The 19619-nt window shown below is 41.6% G+C and overlaps 1 protein-coding gene and 1 long non-coding RNA gene across 3 annotated transcripts in view; one reads left to right on the forward strand and one right to left on the reverse strand.

The window, feature by feature from the left end:
* Window positions 1-6: 6 nt before the first annotated feature.
* LOC115520827 lies at window positions 7-19593 on the reverse strand. Its single transcript, XR_003970869.1, has 3 exons — window positions 19582-19593; window positions 1044-1053; window positions 7-80 (listed from the first exon to the last, which is right to left on the reverse strand). It is a non-coding gene; the product is annotated as an uncharacterized LOC115520827 (long non-coding RNA).
* The window catches only part of KIAA2012 (KIAA2012 ortholog), a 109451-nt gene continuing 103402 nt past the window's right edge, over window positions 13571-19619 (forward strand). For both annotated transcript variants that reach the window (XM_030325534.1, XM_030325535.1), the window contains exons 1-2: window positions 13571-14005; window positions 15646-15930. In XM_030325534.1, the coding sequence (XP_030181394.1) occupies window positions 13922-14005; window positions 15646-15930 (369 nt within the window). In that variant the 5' untranslated portion in view covers window positions 13571-13921. The remainder of the gene's footprint in view (window positions 14006-15645; window positions 15931-19619) is intronic.

The raw sequence follows: 19619 nt of genomic DNA on the forward strand, positions 1-19619 counted from the left end.
CGTCTGGCTGGCTAAGTTGATGAAGCATGCGACTCTCGATCTAGAGATCATAAGTTCAAGCCCCATGTTGGGCATAGAGCCTATCTGGAAAAAAAAAAAAAAAAAAAAGTTCGGCAAGGCAGCCAGGGAGTCCTTGAGACAAAGTTACCCACCGGAGGAGTCTCCCATCTGCAGTGTCTCCCAAGAACAAGCCTGCCCGCTACAGTATTGCTGTCATACTCAGTCATCAGCTAGGAGCAGCCTGTGGGAAGCTTGGAAGCAGGACAACTGCAGTGATGGATTTCAGAGCAGGCAACTGGGGCCCTCAGTCAATTATGCTCTGCACAGTTGGAGATCTGAGAGGTACTTTTTCATGGTCACCGTGGTCTGCCTCTTCTCTCCACAGGGCCTCATTCAGCACCTATTTCTTCAATGTCCACTTGAATGCCACCCGCTCCTCTGCCCTGATTTATACAAGCAGAAGTATTCTATTCCTCTGGATTCCCACAGCATTTGCTCCATCCTTCTCTTACACAACCTAATACTTTCTACCTTCTGTTACTTTCTTGCAATACTTTCTATTTTATATTGTGAGTGATATATGCGGCCCACCCAGATACAACTAACCCCTGTAAGCCACTATTCTATTAGGGGACCAAAGTGGGAGTAGAGGCTGCTTACTTTATTTGCCTACTCTGGGCACTTGAATTTTGACCTGAATACTCAGAGTTTACCTCATTTAGGCAGTTGCTTTATTCCCTCTAGTCTCAGACTCGTATTTGTTCACATCTTAACATTTCTAAAATTGGGAGGCCACTTAGAACTTATGTTAAAAGAAATTTGCCACCTGCTGGCAGGAGAGTAAGTTGAGACAGAGCTGTTACTGTCTGCCCATGGGAGGACTTAGCACGGCATATTTACAATAAGTGAAGCAAATATTTATTGCTGAAGGCATGACTACACTTTCATGTTTTCTAGCAAAACAACAGCCAAGCACTCCAGAGGACCCTAGAAGAGGATTGCTGGTCTACACAATGGGCATAGTAATTACATACAATAAAAACTGACAGACATCTCAGGAGAAATAGCAGAATTTTTAAAGTTAAGTTGGTATGATTAACTCATTCATCACAAAATGATTCTCAGGCACCAAATATTTTTTAGAACCTTCTTTATAACTTTCACAAGAAGCTGTTTACCTTGTAGAAAGGGTTAATTTAATTAACAGTAGAACAAAATTATGAATTTAACCAGATAGGGAATACAAATGAAACCCTGGTATTCTACAATATAGCTAACAAGTAGACTGCCTAAGCCTACGTTTGCTAAGAAAGTCAAGATCACTAGGCCAGGTGATAAAAAGCAGAGGATCCTCGTGATGCTATCTATGCACAACTGTCAATGGTCACAAAGGATTCAGAAGAATCCATAGGCTGAATCTGAAAGAGGTTTGTTCTTGGGGTGCCTGGCACAGTTGGTAAAGCATGTGACTCTGGTCTCAGGGTTGTGAGTTCAAGCCCCATGTTGGGTGTGGAGATTACTTAAAAGTAAAACTTTCAGGGGTGTCTGGATGGCTCAGCTGGTTAAGCTTCCAACTCTTAATTTCAGCTCGGGTCATGATCCCTGGGTTGTGGGATTGAGCCTTGCATCAGGCTCTACAATAAGCACGGGGTCTGCTTAAGACTCTCTCTCAGGGTGCCTAGGTGGCTCAGTCGGTTAAGCATCCAACTTTGGCTCAGGTCATGGTCTCATGGTTCATGGGTTCGAGCCCTGTGTCAGGCTCTGTGCTGGTAAGCTCAGAGCCTGGAGCCTGCTTCAGCTTCTGTGTGTGTCTCTCTCTCTCTCTCTCTCTCTGCCCCTCCCCCGCTCGCACTCTGTCTCTCAAAAAAAATGAATAAATGTAAAATAAAAATTAAAAAAAAAAGACTCTCTCTGGCTCTCTCTCTCTCTCCCTCTCCATCCCTCTCCCCTGCTCTGCTCTGTCTCTTTCTAAAAAAACTAAAAAACAAAACAAAACAAAAAAACACTTTAAGAAAAAAGTGAAGAGGTTTTTCTCAAACATTGAGTGAGGTACTGAAAAAGAATGTACAAATAAGTGTTATATTTATAGTAGTCTTTTCCCCCTTAAAACCTGTTATTATATTATCAGTGTATCTAAAAATGTATGGCATCTCGAACTTGAGGAACTAGGGTTACTATAATAACAATGGAATAGTTCTTCAACTTTTGACTTTAGGTTGATGCCAAAATGATTTGTTAAGAATGACTAAATGCAAACTCTGTAATAAGAATTCTGTACAGTTTAAATATTGAGTTGGCAAAGCTCAGTACCAATGGTCGTCAATTTGCTGGTTCAGTTTACAATGGTTCAACTTCAATGTTTCAACTTTATGATGATGTGAAAACAAGGTACACTCAGCAGAAAGTGTGCTTAAAATTTTTAATTTTGATCTTTTCCCAGGCTGGTGATATGCAGTATGATATTCTCTCATGATGTCTGGGCAGCAGTGAGCTGTAGCTCCCCATCAGACCATGATCAGGAGGGTAAACAACTGATATGCCAACCACCATTTTCCACCCATACAACCATTCTGTTTTTCACTTCCATTTCATTATTCAATAAAATTGCTTGAGATATTCAATGCTTTATTGTAAAATAGGCTTCGTGTTAGATGATTTTGCCCAGATTTAGGCTTATGTAAGTGTTCTGAGCATGTTTAAGGTAGGCTGGGCCAACTGGTGATGTTCAGTAGGTTAGGTATGTTAGTTGCATTTTTAACTTATAAAATTTTCAACTTACAATGAGTTTATTGGGACTTAACCCCATCGTAAGTTGAGGAAGATCTGTATATGCATCACAATTCACTCTCCCTCCATTGCCTATGGGAGACATAACTGATCAGCCATGGAACTCCTTTTTGCTAGGCCACAACTCTGCAGAATTATTCTCAATTAAGTGTTCTAGGAAGCCACTACCAACTGATTGGATTTAGTACCGAATAAAAAACCTGTTTGCCATCCCTATGTTCTTATATGGAATTATCTCCAAAGAATATACAAGGGTTTCTGACACCAGTCTCCTCTCTCTCCACCCTGAGAGATTAGTGAAAGCTTACAATAGCATGGCCAAAGAACCATTTGCGGTTCAGCTTGGAATCTTCTTGCAGGTTCTAGAATCTATAGACCTAGTGTCCCACATTGTTTTAAGCCATCCCACCCTGTTACTAATCACAAAAAGGTGTGATTTTCTTCCTTAAAATATGCCCTATTGGGGCGCCTGGGTGGCTCAGTCGGTTAAGCGGCCGACTTCGGCTCAGGTCATGATCTCACGGTCCGTGAGTTCGAGCCCCGCGTCGGGCTCTGTGCTGACAGCTCAGAGCCTGGAGCCTGTTTTCAGATTCTGTGTCTCCCTCTCTCTGACCCTCCCTCGTTCATGCTCTGTGTCTCTCTCTCTCAAAAATAAATAAACGTTAAAAATTAAAAAAAAAAAAATATGCCCTACAATGCTTGCTGCCTGTTCTGCTAACTAATGAAAATGGCAGTGTGGTACTTAATAAAATTTAACACTCTCACCAAGTGTTCTGTGTCTTAATTCTCTTGGTCTTTAATCAGAGTGTGCGATCCTCTGTTAGGAAGGATAAGAATCACCTCCTGCTTAGAACTGAAGCTGAAGACGTATCCCTTATTTCAGGGTAGCTTGAAATTTTTTGTGCCATACTATCAAGCTCCTCCTGGGGAAAAGCAACTCAGGGTATTACTATTTAATCATGCCAAGTAACATATAGGCTTATTGGAGCATGTCTTATTTTCCCTTGCTAGGCTGTGAGCCTCCTGAGCCCAGGGACTGTACTATTTATGTATCCCAATTATACCATCTTATATCAAAACATTCATATAGAAGGTGCTCAATAATTTTTTTCAGAAAGGGGCTCAAAGGGGAGAGAATTCTTTTACAGTACTGGGTTACATCTCCATTGTAATCTGTTGTGACTCTTGGATCTGAGGAAGGATTAAAAGAATTTTGTTTCTATAAATATTAACCTCCTCATCTCCATCCCCAAGAATCCCTGATATTCAAGGAATTCCTCAGCCTAAAAAATAACCTTTCATTTGCTTCATCTATGGTTCTCAATGCTGGCTGAACATTAGACTCACCTGGAGAACTCCTAAAAATCATAGTACCAGGGTCCTAGCTCAGAATAATTTAAGCAGATTCTGTGGGGGTGAGGGCACTGGCACATCATTTCTCCTAGTTTGTGCAACAGCCCCACAGGATAGGTGCTATTATTCCCATTTTCCAGGTGAGAAAACTGAGGTTCTGGGAGGGTAGGAATTTTCCCATTACACATCTAATAGGAGATAGAACAAGACTGGTTCCCAAATAGCTCCCAAATGTGTGATGTTTTTGATAAGTGCCCTCCTTAACATATTTTAACAACATGTGAGGTAGTGCCACTGAAAGCCCTTGCCCAGCTAAGCTGTGGACAAGCTGGCATCAGATACAGAGAGCCATTCATCCACACACAGCAGCAGGAGAGGACCTTCACTTGCCCAAGCAGAGCAGGCACAAACCTTAACTGTCTCTGAATTGTGAACTGTCCTGTTACATCTCAGCACCATGACCGGGATGACTGTTTTCTCTTGAGAAACCATAAAGTTAGGGCAACACAAATACTAGGGCTGGATGGCCAGCCAAAAGTCAACATCTTTTGTAAATATTCTTGAAGTTTGAACATTTTTAGTTCCTGAATGATGCTGCTATGTATTTAGATTTCAGTGAGTGTAAGTGCATGGGATAAGGTTTGATTTTTAACAAGATAAGATGATTTAAATGGATTGATATGGGGAAACCAAAAGTGAGAACAGCTTGCCTTCTTTCTCATCTCTACTTCGGTACTTTCACTTGATATATTCCCTAGACAAAACAAGAAAACTCAAAGCAACTCTCAAGAAGACTAAAGAATTTCCTCTAAGAATGCCCATCTTTATTAAAGAATTTAATAAACGTTTTTTCCCCCAAATGTTGCACAAATGGCTACTTTTTCCTGCTATTCTGAAGCTACTGAGACATCTTGGGGTGGGCAGAGTCACCGCCAGACTCCCCGGGTTATAGTGGAGGCAGACTTCTTTCCCCAGCTTGTGGCTGACTGGGGACAAGCCTTCCACAATATGGATTTCGTTGTTTGAACTCCCTCAGCTCAGCAACGCCCCTTGTCAGAGCACAGAGCCTATAGTTATATCACAGATCAGCCCAGGAAACAGCTAGTCATGAATCACAGAGGCTCATGGATTTCTGCCGAACAAAGAACTTCAGCTCTGGGAAACTTTCTGGCTCAGCCTTTCTCTCTGTCCCAGTGGTAAAGCAGGTAATTTCCAACCATCCTGTAGAAAACCAGTGCAAGGATCACACAAGGCAGGTGTATTCAACCCAGCCATGGCTTTATCTTCTCACAACCACAAATGCTATTTTTCATACCAGCTGCATCCCAAACCCTGAGTTAAGATGGTGATTAGTGGTGGTGGTGGGCGTCTCAGTAGGAGCTTTCTTAAGAAGAAAGGGCTTTGATTGAGCCAATGAAAGCTGTTGCCAGGGAACCAGATGCCATGAACAGGCCACTCCAGCAGCGCAAGAATACAAACCGGGAGTGCTGGACTGAGCATTAAGTGTACTTGGCAGCCGAGTCCTACAAGGCCTGTTAACCCTTTGTGCACCTAACTATGTCTAGACAGTGAATCAGGAGAAGGATTATTGTAAAATCTTAAAAGCCACTCCTGCTCTCAGTGTCTCCCATTGGAAGGCATTATTGCAAAGATGTTCTCCCTGGTTGACTAACAACTCCTCCGGGACACCTGCTTTAGAGTAGGTTGGCATCAGAAGTGGGCATGACCGAGGGCTGGCTATGAGCATGAGGTTCTACAGACGGCACTGCTCATATCTGACCACACTTGTTACATATGACACGATCCAACTTGTGATAGAGTTTTATCTGGTCTTTTGGCCCCTGGGGAAGGAATTCTGCTGCCTCAGGTGAGTCTGCTCTGTGAGATGAGAAGGAAATACTTCTCTTCTTCCTTAAATGTATACTTACAGAGTAAACTGCTAGAAGTTGGCAGCCTCTTCCCCATTTTAAGCCTGTTGCTTGGAGGAGCGTGGGCATAGGCTGGTCTCAGGAAAATGGGGGAGCAGGCAAAACTGCTGTGGATGGATCTCCCAACCTACCTCCCAAGGGATACTGTCCTCAGTCTTGCCCCACTTTTTCTCCCGTTTTCCCTCATTCTTCCCCCATCCATCCCAAATTCAGACATCCACTCTGGGTCCCATTCCTACACAGTGTAGTTAATTCAATCTCTACAGAGGGACTTGCATTTTAACTCCATTCTCAGGAAGACCTGACTTTCCCAAAGGAAACTATAAAAATTGAATAACAGGCAGGGAGGTCATCTGTGGGTTAGGGGCTCATGGGTTCACAAGATGACCTGTAGCAGTGCCTGGGCCTTGAGATGAAGGTTCTCCCGAACCCAGGCTCCCTGATGCCCTTTCCTCTTCCTCAGACTGTCAGTCCCAGCTCCCTGGGGCTGAGGGTGGGGACGCATAAATCCGGACATCAAAACCTTACCACTGTGGGCAAATGGTGGGAAGAGAATTTGTGTATAGCTTGGGTTACACAATACATATGTCCCTGAAAAAAATATATGGTTTAGACATCAAATTAATATTTCTCTAAAATTATTAGTAGATGGCTTACAATTTTTACTCTGTGGTGGTTAGAAAGTATAAAAATTATTCTCATCACAGAGTTTAGAGAGTGATCTGGAAGCCAGGTGACTGAGTAGTGTCTGATTGTGCAGCCCAACAACTTAGACTTACTGTCTATTCCACATGAGACTCCCTACCATGAGGAAATGACTCGCAGAACATCATTTTGTACAGTAAAACCTCACTACTATGTGCTAATGGTGGAGAGAGAATTCATGTGTATTCTAAATTATGGAATGGAATTTTTGTTAAATGATAATTTCTATGCATTGAGCACATACTATATGCCAGACACTGCACTCAGTGCCTTACATAAATCATCTATTTGTTAATTGAATAAACACCATCATAACAATACTTGATGAGAATCAAAAGAAGAAATTTTCCTACAACCATGCTAATGACATTGATAAAATATTTTATCTTCTTATTCTAATGTTCAAATTATCAGAATTCATGTAGTTTCGATGAATGGCATCTCCTCTGAGATTATCCCTTTAGAATTAAAATCACCGCTACTCTCATCACCCTCCACAGCTTGGTTCCTATGAAGGTTTGTTACTTTTGTCCCCAGTGACTGAGCTGCTAGCCAGAACAGTGATTGATTTTCCCCATGTTATGAAAGATCCAAAAATGTGTGATTTTTGTTTCATCTCCAACTTACTATCTCCCCACCATAAATTTAAAAGCTTCAATTACTGTGAGTGCTCCTACTAATAAAATGAAGCCCTGAGCAAAAGCATAGTTAAGTATTTTAGACTCTCAAAGCAAACCCTTTAGAAAGATCTAAAATAAATAGATCTTCAGTCCCCTCCCTTCTGAACTAGGCAGGCCATGGGGTCATAATTTATACATAAAGAGAGAAAGGAAGCAGGAAGTCATCACTTTCTCCCTTGCTATGATTCTTGAATATTCTTTATTGCCTTTTGTATTTTCTTCTTTCAAACCTGACCTGCACCACATGAGAAATTAGCCCCAGCCTCTGAGCAAGCCAAGTAACTTATCTTCAGCAGGTCTGTGCTTCTTCCAACAAATTTACAGGGCTGTATCTTACACACTGATTCTCTTCGTGCTCTTTTGGCACTTGAATACCAAGTTTTTGTTGGTCGGTCTTTGTCCTATAGCTCTTTGTACTATAGGCAAACTATAGCTTATTAAAACAGGCTTTGACCTAATTATCTTATTTTGTGTATCTTTCCTACTGGCCCAAAGATCATTGCACACCTCTCTGGGCATATGAAAAAGCAAGCAACAAATTTTATGCAGCTCCTACGATATGTAAGGGTGCTATGGAAAGTACTAAGAACCATAAGACATAGTCCTTACCTTCCAAAGACTTACAGTCTAGTTGGAAGTATAAAACACAAGCAAATGGAGACTTAACAATGCAAGGCGATGCTGATTGGCATCTACATAGCCTATATTTTTAAAAATCCTTTGTTTTCACTTTCTCATAAAACTTGTCTTTGGTGCTTGTGGTAAATAACTATGGATGACTCTATCAACCTTCATTCTACTTTCCCTCTAGAACAAGAGGTCAAAAAACTGAAAATGTGATTTCCAAGACTGTCCTGTAACTAGATTTGCAAGGTAAAGTGAGAAGAAGCAAGGTTGGGGAGATAGGAGTGTTTTGAGGCCTTCACAGAGCCAGACACAGATATGGTGTCCAGTCACCAGCTTTGTATCTGAAGAGGGCATTGTGGTGACCTCAGTCATAGCAGCTTCCTGACTGCTGGATTTTAACCATGATATAGCTTCTCAGGAACAGTTGCTACTACTCTGTTGCAGAAATGGGATGAACAACAGGCTGGGATGAGGACTGAATTTGGACAAGATCCCACTTCACCTCTGGTTTGCTCTGTGGCTTTGTGCAAATCATTTAATCTTTCTGTGCACTGGTCTTTCCTCTTTGGGTAACAAGGGCAACATCAATGACTCTTCTTGTAGGCTGCCCCTGTGGGTGATTACAATTCCTGGAAAACATTATCATACTGCCCTTTAAAGGGGAATGAGGATCCTGACACTATCCCACAGGCCACTTTCCTAGAATGGCATCCACTTACCCTGAGCACTTTGGAGCAAGGGACAAATTCCTGGATGCAGTGGGGACATGGCCATTGAATAAATCTTTTCTTTGTTTCATGTGGTTTCTATTTATTTACAGAGTGCCATGGTTATTCATGATGCTTTACAAACCATAAAAACAAGGTCTCCACCCTATAGAATTTACAGTGTAATTTAAACAGACATGCTGCATGGGCTGACAGGTCAGGCATGCCAGGAGATGGTGTTGGTGTTATATAACATGGGTGTGGAGGGTTTCTTCTTGAGTTATAAATACTTTCCAGTTACAAGGGCCTTTCATCTGAGATTCCCAAGCACTTTAGAATAGCAATAACCTCGATTGCTTTCTAAATGCACTTTCCATAAACTGCTGTGGGGACTGAGTAAATGCTTTTAAACATCTATTAATTGATCTGTACATCTGTTCATTGTCCATATTAAACAGCATGGATGTAAACATGACAGTTTAGGAGAAGTCTGCTTGGGGTTGTGGTCTGACTGCTCACAGATTACAACCCCAAAGAGGCCTGGAGCCTTGTCACAGTGTTGGGAGAGCCAGATGGGCACCTGGGTATTTTGCTCACTCAAACTAGGCTCAGCAAGGTCACTTCCTGGAGTTTGCCACATATGGGTGAATTAACAATTCAAAGTCAGTGGAAGAATTTCCACTGGAGAAACTTGGAGTCATTTCTTGGCTGACAGTAGTGGTTCTTATTTGGGTCCCAGATAATCTGTCCCTTCCCTCTTGTGCTCCTTACTCTCTTCCCTGAGCAATGGCATTTTCAAAACAGCAATAATTGTAATTTACTGCAGTTGATACAGAGTTTCACCCTCTATGTCTCACTCAAAGTTCATTTAGGGAGTGATTAATCCTGACAATTTGACTAATTCATTCAAATCCAAGAGAAAGTTGGCCTGGGCTACAAGGTCCTGCAAGTTCACCTGGAAGTTTATGAGATAAGCATCCCTCATCCTATCCATCTTTATGCTTTACTCAGAGTTATCTTTCTACAACCCAGATGGAATCCCATCACCCCTCTGCTGTAAAAAACCTACCCAAATGAAGTATGTCAATTATTTATCAAAGAAAATGGAAAAATAAATAAATTAAAAGAAAAAAAAAGAAAAGAAATCAATTCTACTGGAATTCACCCACTTAAGCCTACAGTGAAAAGAACCATGTTTAGTCCCCACTACAAACAACACAGCATAGAAATGGCTAAATAAAGGAATGTTTGAGACAACAAACTCTATAGTACTTTACATGGTCTTTTATTAAAGAACAAGTAGAACTAGTGTCATACAGATTACTCTGAACTACTATGTTTTATGATATATTCCATGTAATTTAATTTTCAGCAGTGGATTGGGGCTGTTCCTTCCTTTGAAATTCAAAATAAATCTCATTATGAACCTGTGAGGAAAACAAACTTCAAGTCTGAAGTTCTATAAAAACATGAAGGTTAGGAAATGACACGTGTTTTAATGACCAAAATGTTTGAAATGATACTACTAAAAATAAGCAATCTAATTCTGAATCCTGTAACTTTCTATGTTTTGCTGATTTTACCTCAAGATCCTTTACATCAATTCTTTTTGTCCTTCTCCCACTCTTACATCTCATAAAATAATAAACAAACAAACCTGAAGAATAAACTCCAAAGTGCCTTAGCAGGGCACATGTGGCCTCCATGACCTTAGCCTGCTGGCCTGTTTTTCTAGCTTCATCTCTGTCCACATGACCCGTGGCTTTGGCTACACCAAAGAAGTTGCCCCTTCTCCAGAGATCTCAAACTTTCCTGTCCATGCCTCCTACATATATATATATATATATATATATATATATATATATATATTTTTTTTTTTTTTAAAGCATTATTTATTTATTTTGAGAGACACAGAGACAGTGTGAGCAGGGTAGGGGCAGAGAGAGAGGGAGAGAGAGAACCTCAAGCAGGCTCCACATTGCCAGCTCAGAGCCCAACGTGGGGCTCGAACTCATGAAACCATGAGATCATGACCTGAGCTGAAACTGAGAGTCAGACGCTTAACAACTGAGCCACCTAGGCGCCCCTCTTCATAGCTTTCTATGAAGGCCCACCACACATCACCTCCCCACCTCTTTTCCTGGAGCACCTACTTCTCTCCATCTCCATGATCATATCTGTCACATCGCCTTTCGGGTGCTGGTTCATATATGCCTGTCTTTTCACCCTTCTGGGAGCTTCTTAAGGGCAGGGACCATATATAGTAATATATGTCAATTATATTATATATATAATTACATATTAATATATATATAATTAATATATCTTGCTCAGTAAAGTTTTGTTGAGGGTCCTTTTTGCACTTCAAAGGGACAGAGAGGGAGTAACTGTAGCTTAAGACCCCTGTAAACGGGGGCGCCTGGGTGGCTCAGTCAGTTGAGCATCCAACTTCAGCTCAGGTCATGATCTCACGGTTCGTGAGTTCAAGCCCTACTTGGAATTCTCTATCTCTCTGCTCCTTCCCCTACTTGGACTCTCTCTCAAAATAAATAAATAAACTTAAAAAAAAAGAGAGACCCTTGTAAACTATTTGGAACCCTCATTTTGTAGAATTTGTCTTACCTGCTGTGGGGAGCTCACTCTAAAATAATTATGACCAATTGGTCTTCAGATTATAAAATGATAAATTCCATTTTTTGTTTGCTTTTCTTTTTTTAGATTTTAATTGTGGTAAAACATACATAACATGAAATTTATCATTTTGATCATTTTTAAGTGTACCATTCAGCGACATTAAATACATTCACGTTGTTTTACAATTATCACCACTACCTATCTCCAGACCTTTTTCATCTTCCCAAACTGAAACTGTGTACCCATTAAACACTAACTTTCTATTCCCTCCTCCTACTTTCCCTGGAAAACACCATTCTACCTTTTGTCTCTATGAATTTGACTACTCTAAGTACCTCATATAATTGTAATCATGTAATATTAGTCCCTTTATGACTAGCTTATTTCACTTAGCATAATATCTTCAAGTTTCTTCTGTACTATATCATGTGTCCAAATTTCTTTTCTTTTAAAGGCTGACAATATTCCATTATATATGTTATATTTTGTTCACTCCTCTGTCGATGAATACTTGAATTGTTTCCATATTTTGGCTACTATGAGTAACACTGCTATAAACATGGGTATTTAAATATCTATTTGAATTTCTGCTTTCATTTCTTTTGGATTATATAGCCAGAAGTAGAATTGCTAGATCATATGGTAATTCTGTGTTTAATTTTTTGAGGAATTGCCATATTGTTTTCCACAGTGGCTACACCATTTCACATTCTCACCAATAGTGCACAAGGGTCCCAATTTCTTCGTGTCCTCACTAACATATTTATTTTCTGTTCTGTTTTGTTTTTTAGTAATAGCCATTCTAATGTGTATTGAAGTGGCATCCACTGTGGTTTTGACTATATTCAGTTTGGGGCCTCTGCATCCAATGTCTTAATTTTCCATGATAAACCCAATCTAACTACATAGCATGACCTGTACTTCTTCCTCATGAGACTTGAGCCTGCCTCCTGGGAAAGTTGCCACTACAGAGGAAGATCTAAAAGGTAACAGGGCCCATAAGGGCACCTGAGTGGTTCAATTGGTTAAATGGCCAACTCCAACTCAGGTCATGATCTTGCAGTTCACAAGTTTGAGCCCTGCATCAGGTTCTGAGCTGTGCTGACAGACAGCTCAGAGCCTGGATCCTGCTTCAGATTCTATGTCTCCCTCTCTCTCTGCCCGTTCCCTGCTCTCTCTCTCTGTCTCTATCTCTCTCTCAAATAAATAAAACATTTTTAAAAAACCTTTTTTCTTTTTTTAAAGGTAACGGGGCCTATAGCCTGTTGTACTTCTTCACACAGGTCAGCAGGGGGCACTCTCACAAGGCTGCCCTGGAGGTTCAACTGACAAATGACAGGGCAGTTTGCTTTTCCAGGCCAAAGCAAGGTCCTAGATCACCAGCAAGAGTCCTTTGGTTTCTTGACGCTCTTCCCCCATTCTGTCCTCATAGTGTGAGCATCAAGGAGAACCAAGCAGCCCAGATTATAGCCATGTTTCTCAAAGGAAGTGCTACTGGTATGCAGAGTGGGAAAATTCTGCATCATGTAGGACAATCCTACACACTGCAGAACATTTAGCATCTCAGGCCCCTGCTTGCTAAATGCCAGCAGTGGTTCCCAGTCATTGGGATAACCAAATGCCCCTCCCCCACCTACATCTCTCAAGTAACCCCCTCTGGAGATTGCAAGTTGCCCAAGTGAGATATGCAAAGGAATCTGGAGATTTCCGGTATCTGAACTCAAAGCAACAACTACCATAAAAAGGCTTCATGTCCAGTTGAGTAATGCTGGAGCTTAGCCAAGGAAAACGTCACAGGTTGCTTTAGGTGACCTAGATGACTCCCCTGAGTCTGTTAATGGTTAGTTGACAGTGTAAGGCTTGTATACCAGGAGAAAGGGAAAGACACTTTCTAAAAGCAAGATGAGTACTATAACCAAAAAAATATCCCAATATCGCCCCTGCTCCTGCAATCAAGACTTGAAATCTGAGCCTAGTCCCTTAAACCTTCCCCTCCCCCCCGCCCCCCTCCCCCCCCCACCTCAGTGTGTGAGCACTGCCCTCAGCAGTCTCTGCCTTGCCTAGGCTGGTTTAAGAGATTTCACTTCCCTGTGCTGCCATAGCAACCAGGAAACAACCTCTGCTCACAATGAGAAGGATGGTGCCATGGCCCAGATCTGTAGATGCACAAAGCCGGTAACAGAGCAACAGGACCAAGGGACAACAAGGGCACAGGCAAAGAGAAGAGAGAGGTTGCCCAGAGAATAGACAATCCAGAGCTTGAGGAGTCTGAGTTTGCAGTTTATTTTTTTCTCCCAACAAAGACACACACTGTCTAAACTGTGTGGCTGGTTGTTATTAAGAAGCTGCTGTACGAAGGAAAAATGTATTTAATAAAAGGCCCAGTGTTTGTGGTCTTCTAGGGCTCACTGCTGAGCTCAGGAAATCTTGAGGTGTGACCAGTTTTCAGCCTTCAAAACCAAGATGAACTGCCCTTGAGAAGGGTGGTCAGGAGGGAAACATGTTCACGCTCTCTCTACTGAGCCGGGGACATGGGAAGTTGGTCCAGAATAAACAGAAGCTAGAAGTCTATTTTGAACCAGAGGTAAGTCTTACAGCTGAATAAAGGCATATTTTGGGGGCGGGAAAGGAATGCTCTATTTTTCCATTTGGGGCTGAGCCATGTGTGTTTTGGTTCCGTTTGTTAGTGAGGTGGTGGGGGTCACTGGTAGACTTCCCCTTCTTGGTAAAACTCAAGAAAATAAGAAAGTTTGCTTGCACATCAATATTGCCACTGGGACCCTCTTCCTTCCCCTTGGACACTAACTTACAGTCTCATTTGCTTTAGACTGAAGGAGATTCCAGATTGTCTAGAATTCAGATGGTTTGGTTCAAGATCAGAATTTCCATGTGGGTTCTAGGCAAATTGATGGCTGTTTGGTTTTGAGAAGTTGTCCTCTGTGATTGAAATGTTGCGTATGTCCATGCCATTTCAATGGCTTCCTTGAACTGTCTGAAATTCAACCCAGAGGACTCATACTTAACATAGGCCAAAAAAAAATTTTTTTTAAACAATAAAAATAAATCTCATTTTAGAAGATTTTAAAGAGGTGGCAAAATTCCCTTGTACTGGAATTTTATTTCATTGAATCCTGCCAGGAATAAGAAATCCAGTGGGGTTCTTTGAAAATTTTTGGATCATACAGAGATTTCCATTGTCTTGGTAGTTTGTCGTGATATTTGACCTTTGCTATGTTAAAAGACATATAAAGTTTCAAAGGACCTCTGTAGCCAGCAGCATTCACTTACTTACAAGATATGCAACTACTTTATAGGGTCCTAAATAGCCAAATTAGGTAATGTTACATAGCATCTGGAATGTATAGAAATTCTCCCTGTGTACAGTCGAAGTGATGGTTGGAACGGTTTTCCCCTATTTAAACTGCCAGCTAGTCCAGCTCTAATTTCAAAGTTATCTGCTGCCCTTGATGATTCTGACTACTTATTTGCATACTAGGAAATTTTAACTGGCCTGTAGCCTACACTCTACCCTATTTAAGACTCTGAGCATGAATGGCTCTCCTGAAAGTTGCAGAGGGTAAAACAGAACAGAACTCTGCTCTGGGTTCTACTAATTCTGAGGTGTGGAGAATAAAACCAGTTGCTAAGAAGAGTGGTTGTGTTCTGTGACACCATGGAAGCATTCAGAGAAAATCAGTCACTAAAAAAATGTCGGGGTGCCTGGGTGGCTCAGTCAGTTGAGCGTCTGACTTCAGCTCTGATCATGATCTTGTGGTTTGTGAGTTGAGCCCCAGAACTGGCTCGCTGCTGTCAGCACAGAGCCCACTTGGATCCTCTGTGCCCCCTTTCTTTGCCTCTCTCCTGCTTGCACTCTCTCAAAAATAAACATTTTTTTTTTAATTTTTTTTCAACGTTTATTTATTTTTGGGACAGAGAAAGACAGAGCATGAACGGGGGAGGGGCAGAGAGAGAGGGAGACACAGAATCGGAAACAGGCTCCAGGCTCTGGGCCATCAGCCCAGAGCCCGACGCGGGGCTCGAACTCACGGACCGCGAGATCGTGACCTGGCTGAAGTCGGACGCTTAACCGACTGCGCCACCCAGGCGCCCCAAAAATAAACATTTTTTAAAAATAATTTAAAAAACTAAAAGATGTCAAACACCTTGCACAAGTAGTATTGCTACAAAGGGGCCTTGGATCAAGGTGGTTTCTTTCCATTGCAGGATTACTTGAACTGGAAGTCCCCAGAAGATTATGTCCTGGTCAGCAAACTGCAGGATGACGGCATTGCCAACCAGCACACCTGGAGCCTCTTTCTTCCTAAAACATTCAGTACTAGAAAGGGAGCCCTGATCCTCTACTCAGAAGGTTTAGCCTTATCAGCATGGACACCCGAAGGGAGGAGAAAAGGCCCCTACCGCTCCAAAGGCCACAGGAAGAGGCTGGGTTTTGAACTGCACACACTCCAGGACCTCAAAGAAGCCATCCTGGCATATGGAAGGGGACAGGTAGGCAGAACAGTCCTGGGTTTGGGGAAGATGCTGGCCTGTGGGTCTAGAAATCCAGTTGTAGCTTTGGCTATAATTTCTCAGACCCTAGAGAAGGTATAAAACACTTGGATCTCCATTTCTTCATCTCTATAATGGGATTGTACTCTTGGCCTCATCTGCCTCACTCAGTTGTCAAAAGGCTTAAATGAGATAATGTATGTGAAAAGGCTCTGAAAGGATAAAGGGCTATATTACCATCATTTTGTATTTTCCTTTCCGTTAGAGTAATACAAAGTCCTTTTCAGCTTCAGACAGATCCAGGCCAGCAGACATTTCATCAGAATCCTTGAAATCCTGTCTCATAGCCACAAGCATCATCATCATACCTCTGATGTTTTTGGCTTTGTGGAAATGAGAGGGAGAACATTTTAAATATTTACCTTGAGCCCTTCAGCATCTGCAGAAGTTAATGAGTTTTTCCATTCTGAATTTAATGTTAAGGGAAAATCCCTGTGCTCATTTTTCTGATTCATATGTTCTAACGTCTTATGAGATGTCCACATGGCCCCTGCTTTATATAACTGCATGCATCAGCCCTTTGGCAAGGCCATGTGAGTCTAGGAAGATGTATCACTTTATACAATTCTAGGCCATAGATGCTGGGTCACTCCCTAGTTGGTTTTGTTTTTTTTTTTAAGTTTATTTTTTGAGAGAGAAAGAGAGTAAGAGATTGAGAGTTGGGGAGGGGCAGAGAGAGAGAGAGAATCCCAAGCAGGCTCTGTGCTGTCAGCACAGAACCAGACATGTGGCTTGAACTCACGAACCTCGAGATCCTGACCTGAGCGGAAATCAAGCCTCGGTCGCTTAACTGAGCTACCCAGGCGCCCCCACTCTCTAGCTTAAAAGTCTGCTGGTTTCTCATTCCCCACAGGATAAAGTCATTGGCTACCTATACCAGGCTCTTCACGCTGACTTTCTCTTCCATATCCAGCCACATCTACCCCTCGTTCTTACCACCACCTGAACTGTGAACCCGAGACCCTACCCATATGAATAGCTTACCATTCCCCAAATACTCTGTGCCCTTTCCTGACTCTATGCTTTTGTATCTGCTTTTCCTGCTCCTGCTTACCCTTCAAAATATGACTCAGATGTCATTTCCTCAGTGACGTTTTCTCCACTTCTCTAGGCAGAGATATCCCATTGCTCCCTCCTCTGTGAACATTCCCATACAATCATGCATTGCCATTTATCACTTTGTCCATCTGTCACCATCTCCTTGAGGGCAGGGACCATGTCTAAATCATTTCCTGAAAATAGTGAGTACTCATAAATGTTTGTGGAATGAATAAATCGATCATGTAGGATACTTCCAGTGTTTCTTACATCATCTCCCAGTATCATTATTGGGCAATTTATCACCTACCCCACCCTAGGCAGAGCTTCCAAAAGGAAAGATTCCTCTGCCCCTTTTCATTCTTTCAAAATACAGAGAAGTATTGTATGAGAAGTATTTTATTTAATCTTCACAGTGACTCTGTGACATATGGTTTTTCTTGCCCCCTTTCATAAATGAGGGAACTGAGGCTCAGAGGAGTTAAGTGACCTGGCCAAGGTCTCAGAGCTAGTAAATGACAGAGCCAGAATTCAAACCTGGGATTGCTGACCTCTCCAGGGCAGGCATGCTTTGCACTTGTGCCCTATTGTCCATGGACTTGGAAGGGCCTCCAGATGTCACTGTGCCAGGACTTGGCCTGTTTGCCCTCACATTCATTCCTCACCTTTAACTTACTTTGCTCTACACAAAAGTAGGGTTGACCACAGACTATATATAATTCCACAAACATCTGTGTCAACTGGCTTCTAATTGAATTTGCCAGTGGGAGACACTGGAAGGAGACTGGAGAGAGAGAAGAGAAAAGCCAAGATATTTCTTCCCTTCCATTCTATCTGCAGGTGGTGAGGAACACTTGCATCACCTCTGTGGTCCAGCTCCCAACAGACAGGCCCAGTGTGACTCTTCACCAGGTTCCTCCAGCTGACCCTACCTGTTCCTCCCTCTGTCCTTGAGCCCAGGGATGGTGCTGGTTTCCTGATGTTACAAATCTCAGTGTTGCTTCACCATATTTCTGGCTTCTGAGCTCTCTAATCACCAGTGCAACCAACTCCCTGAATTAAATTTTTGCTGTGTTTAAATACTTGAGCGGTTTCTTTTTCCTGGTTGGACCCTGCTGTATAGGCTAACTTATTGTCAAGAGTAAGAATACCTTCCACAGCTTTCAGACACTTGTCAATATGGCTTAAATATTTCAGGCAGCAGGGATATTTTTACTTTGTAAAGTAGAAGAGTCTATTTGGGGATGGCTTCATTTGGGTTAGACTTGGGCTCAGTGAAAAAAGGGAAGTTCCTGTCTTCCTGTGGTACCCACTTAACCAGATATATAACACACATCTGTAACGAAACAGAACACTGTATTCTACCACCAAATGGGTAGAAGAGAAATGGTGTGAAGAAATCAGAAAGAAAAGAACTAGTTACAGTGTAGAAATTTAAGATTAAAGGACATTGGGGTGCCTGGGTGGCTCAGTCAGTTAAGCGTCCGACTTTGCTCAGGTCATAATTTCCCTATTTGTGGGTTCGAGCCCCGCATCAGGCTCTGTGCTGACAGCTCAGAGCCTGGAGCATGCTTTGGATTCTGTGTCCCCCTCTCTCTCTCTGCCTCTTCCCTGCTCATGCTCTGTCTCTCTCCCTCTCTCTCAAAAATAGATAAACATTAAAAAAAAAAAAGATTAAAGGTCATTGTAGGTTGAAATAGGAGGAGCAACCTGAAGAGATTTGGGATTAAAGAAAATGAACAGCTTGGAAGAGGAGAGCTTTGTGAACTGTAGACCACCATCTGATTATGAAACCTACAGACTGGCAAGAAGCTTTTAAAATCATAATATCCAGTGCTGGGAAGGCTCTGGGGAAATAAGCCATCTCATACATTAGGAACACACATTCACAAGACTTTTCTGAAGGGCATTTTGGCAAAAGCCTATATAATACTCTGATTTAGCATTCTACTTTTAGGAATTTGCCTTAGGAAATAATCAGAGATGTGCCCAAAGATTTATGCACAAGAATGTTTACTACAGGTTATTTATTACTATACAAAGCATTGAAAATAATAAACATCCAACAATGAAACATCAATTAAATAAATTATAGTACAGTCATATAATGGATTTGGGGTTGGGCAATAAAGTCATGTAGTAGTCATGAAGAACATGAGAAAATATCCACAGTATGTTTTTAAGTCAGGTTACAAAGTAATATTCATATAATAAAAACACCAAAGTTCTTTAACATTTTTTGGGTATTTACTATGTTCCTGCCACTGCTTTAAGTACTTTTTGTATGTAACTCATGTATGCTTCCCATAAGTCCTGAGAGTAGGTACTATTATTATCCCATTTTAGAGGTGAGGAAATTAAAGCACAGAGAGTTTGAGTCATTCACTTAAGATTATACAGTCATGTAGATAATTGCACCAGAATTCGAGACTAGCAATATAGAAAACATCATCTCTCTAATGTAATTCCAATTTTTAAAAATTAGTTATATAAGCAGGGGGATACATGTCAAATTTTAACGATGGGTGGTGGAATTAAAAGTCATATTTTTACTCATACATACATTTTTACCAAACATTAATTTTTTAAGT

Source organism: Lynx canadensis, chromosome C1 (genome assembly GCF_007474595.2).
Source record: "Lynx canadensis isolate LIC74 chromosome C1, mLynCan4.pri.v2, whole genome shotgun sequence".
NCBI lineage: Eukaryota > Metazoa > Chordata > Mammalia > Carnivora > Felidae > Lynx > Lynx canadensis.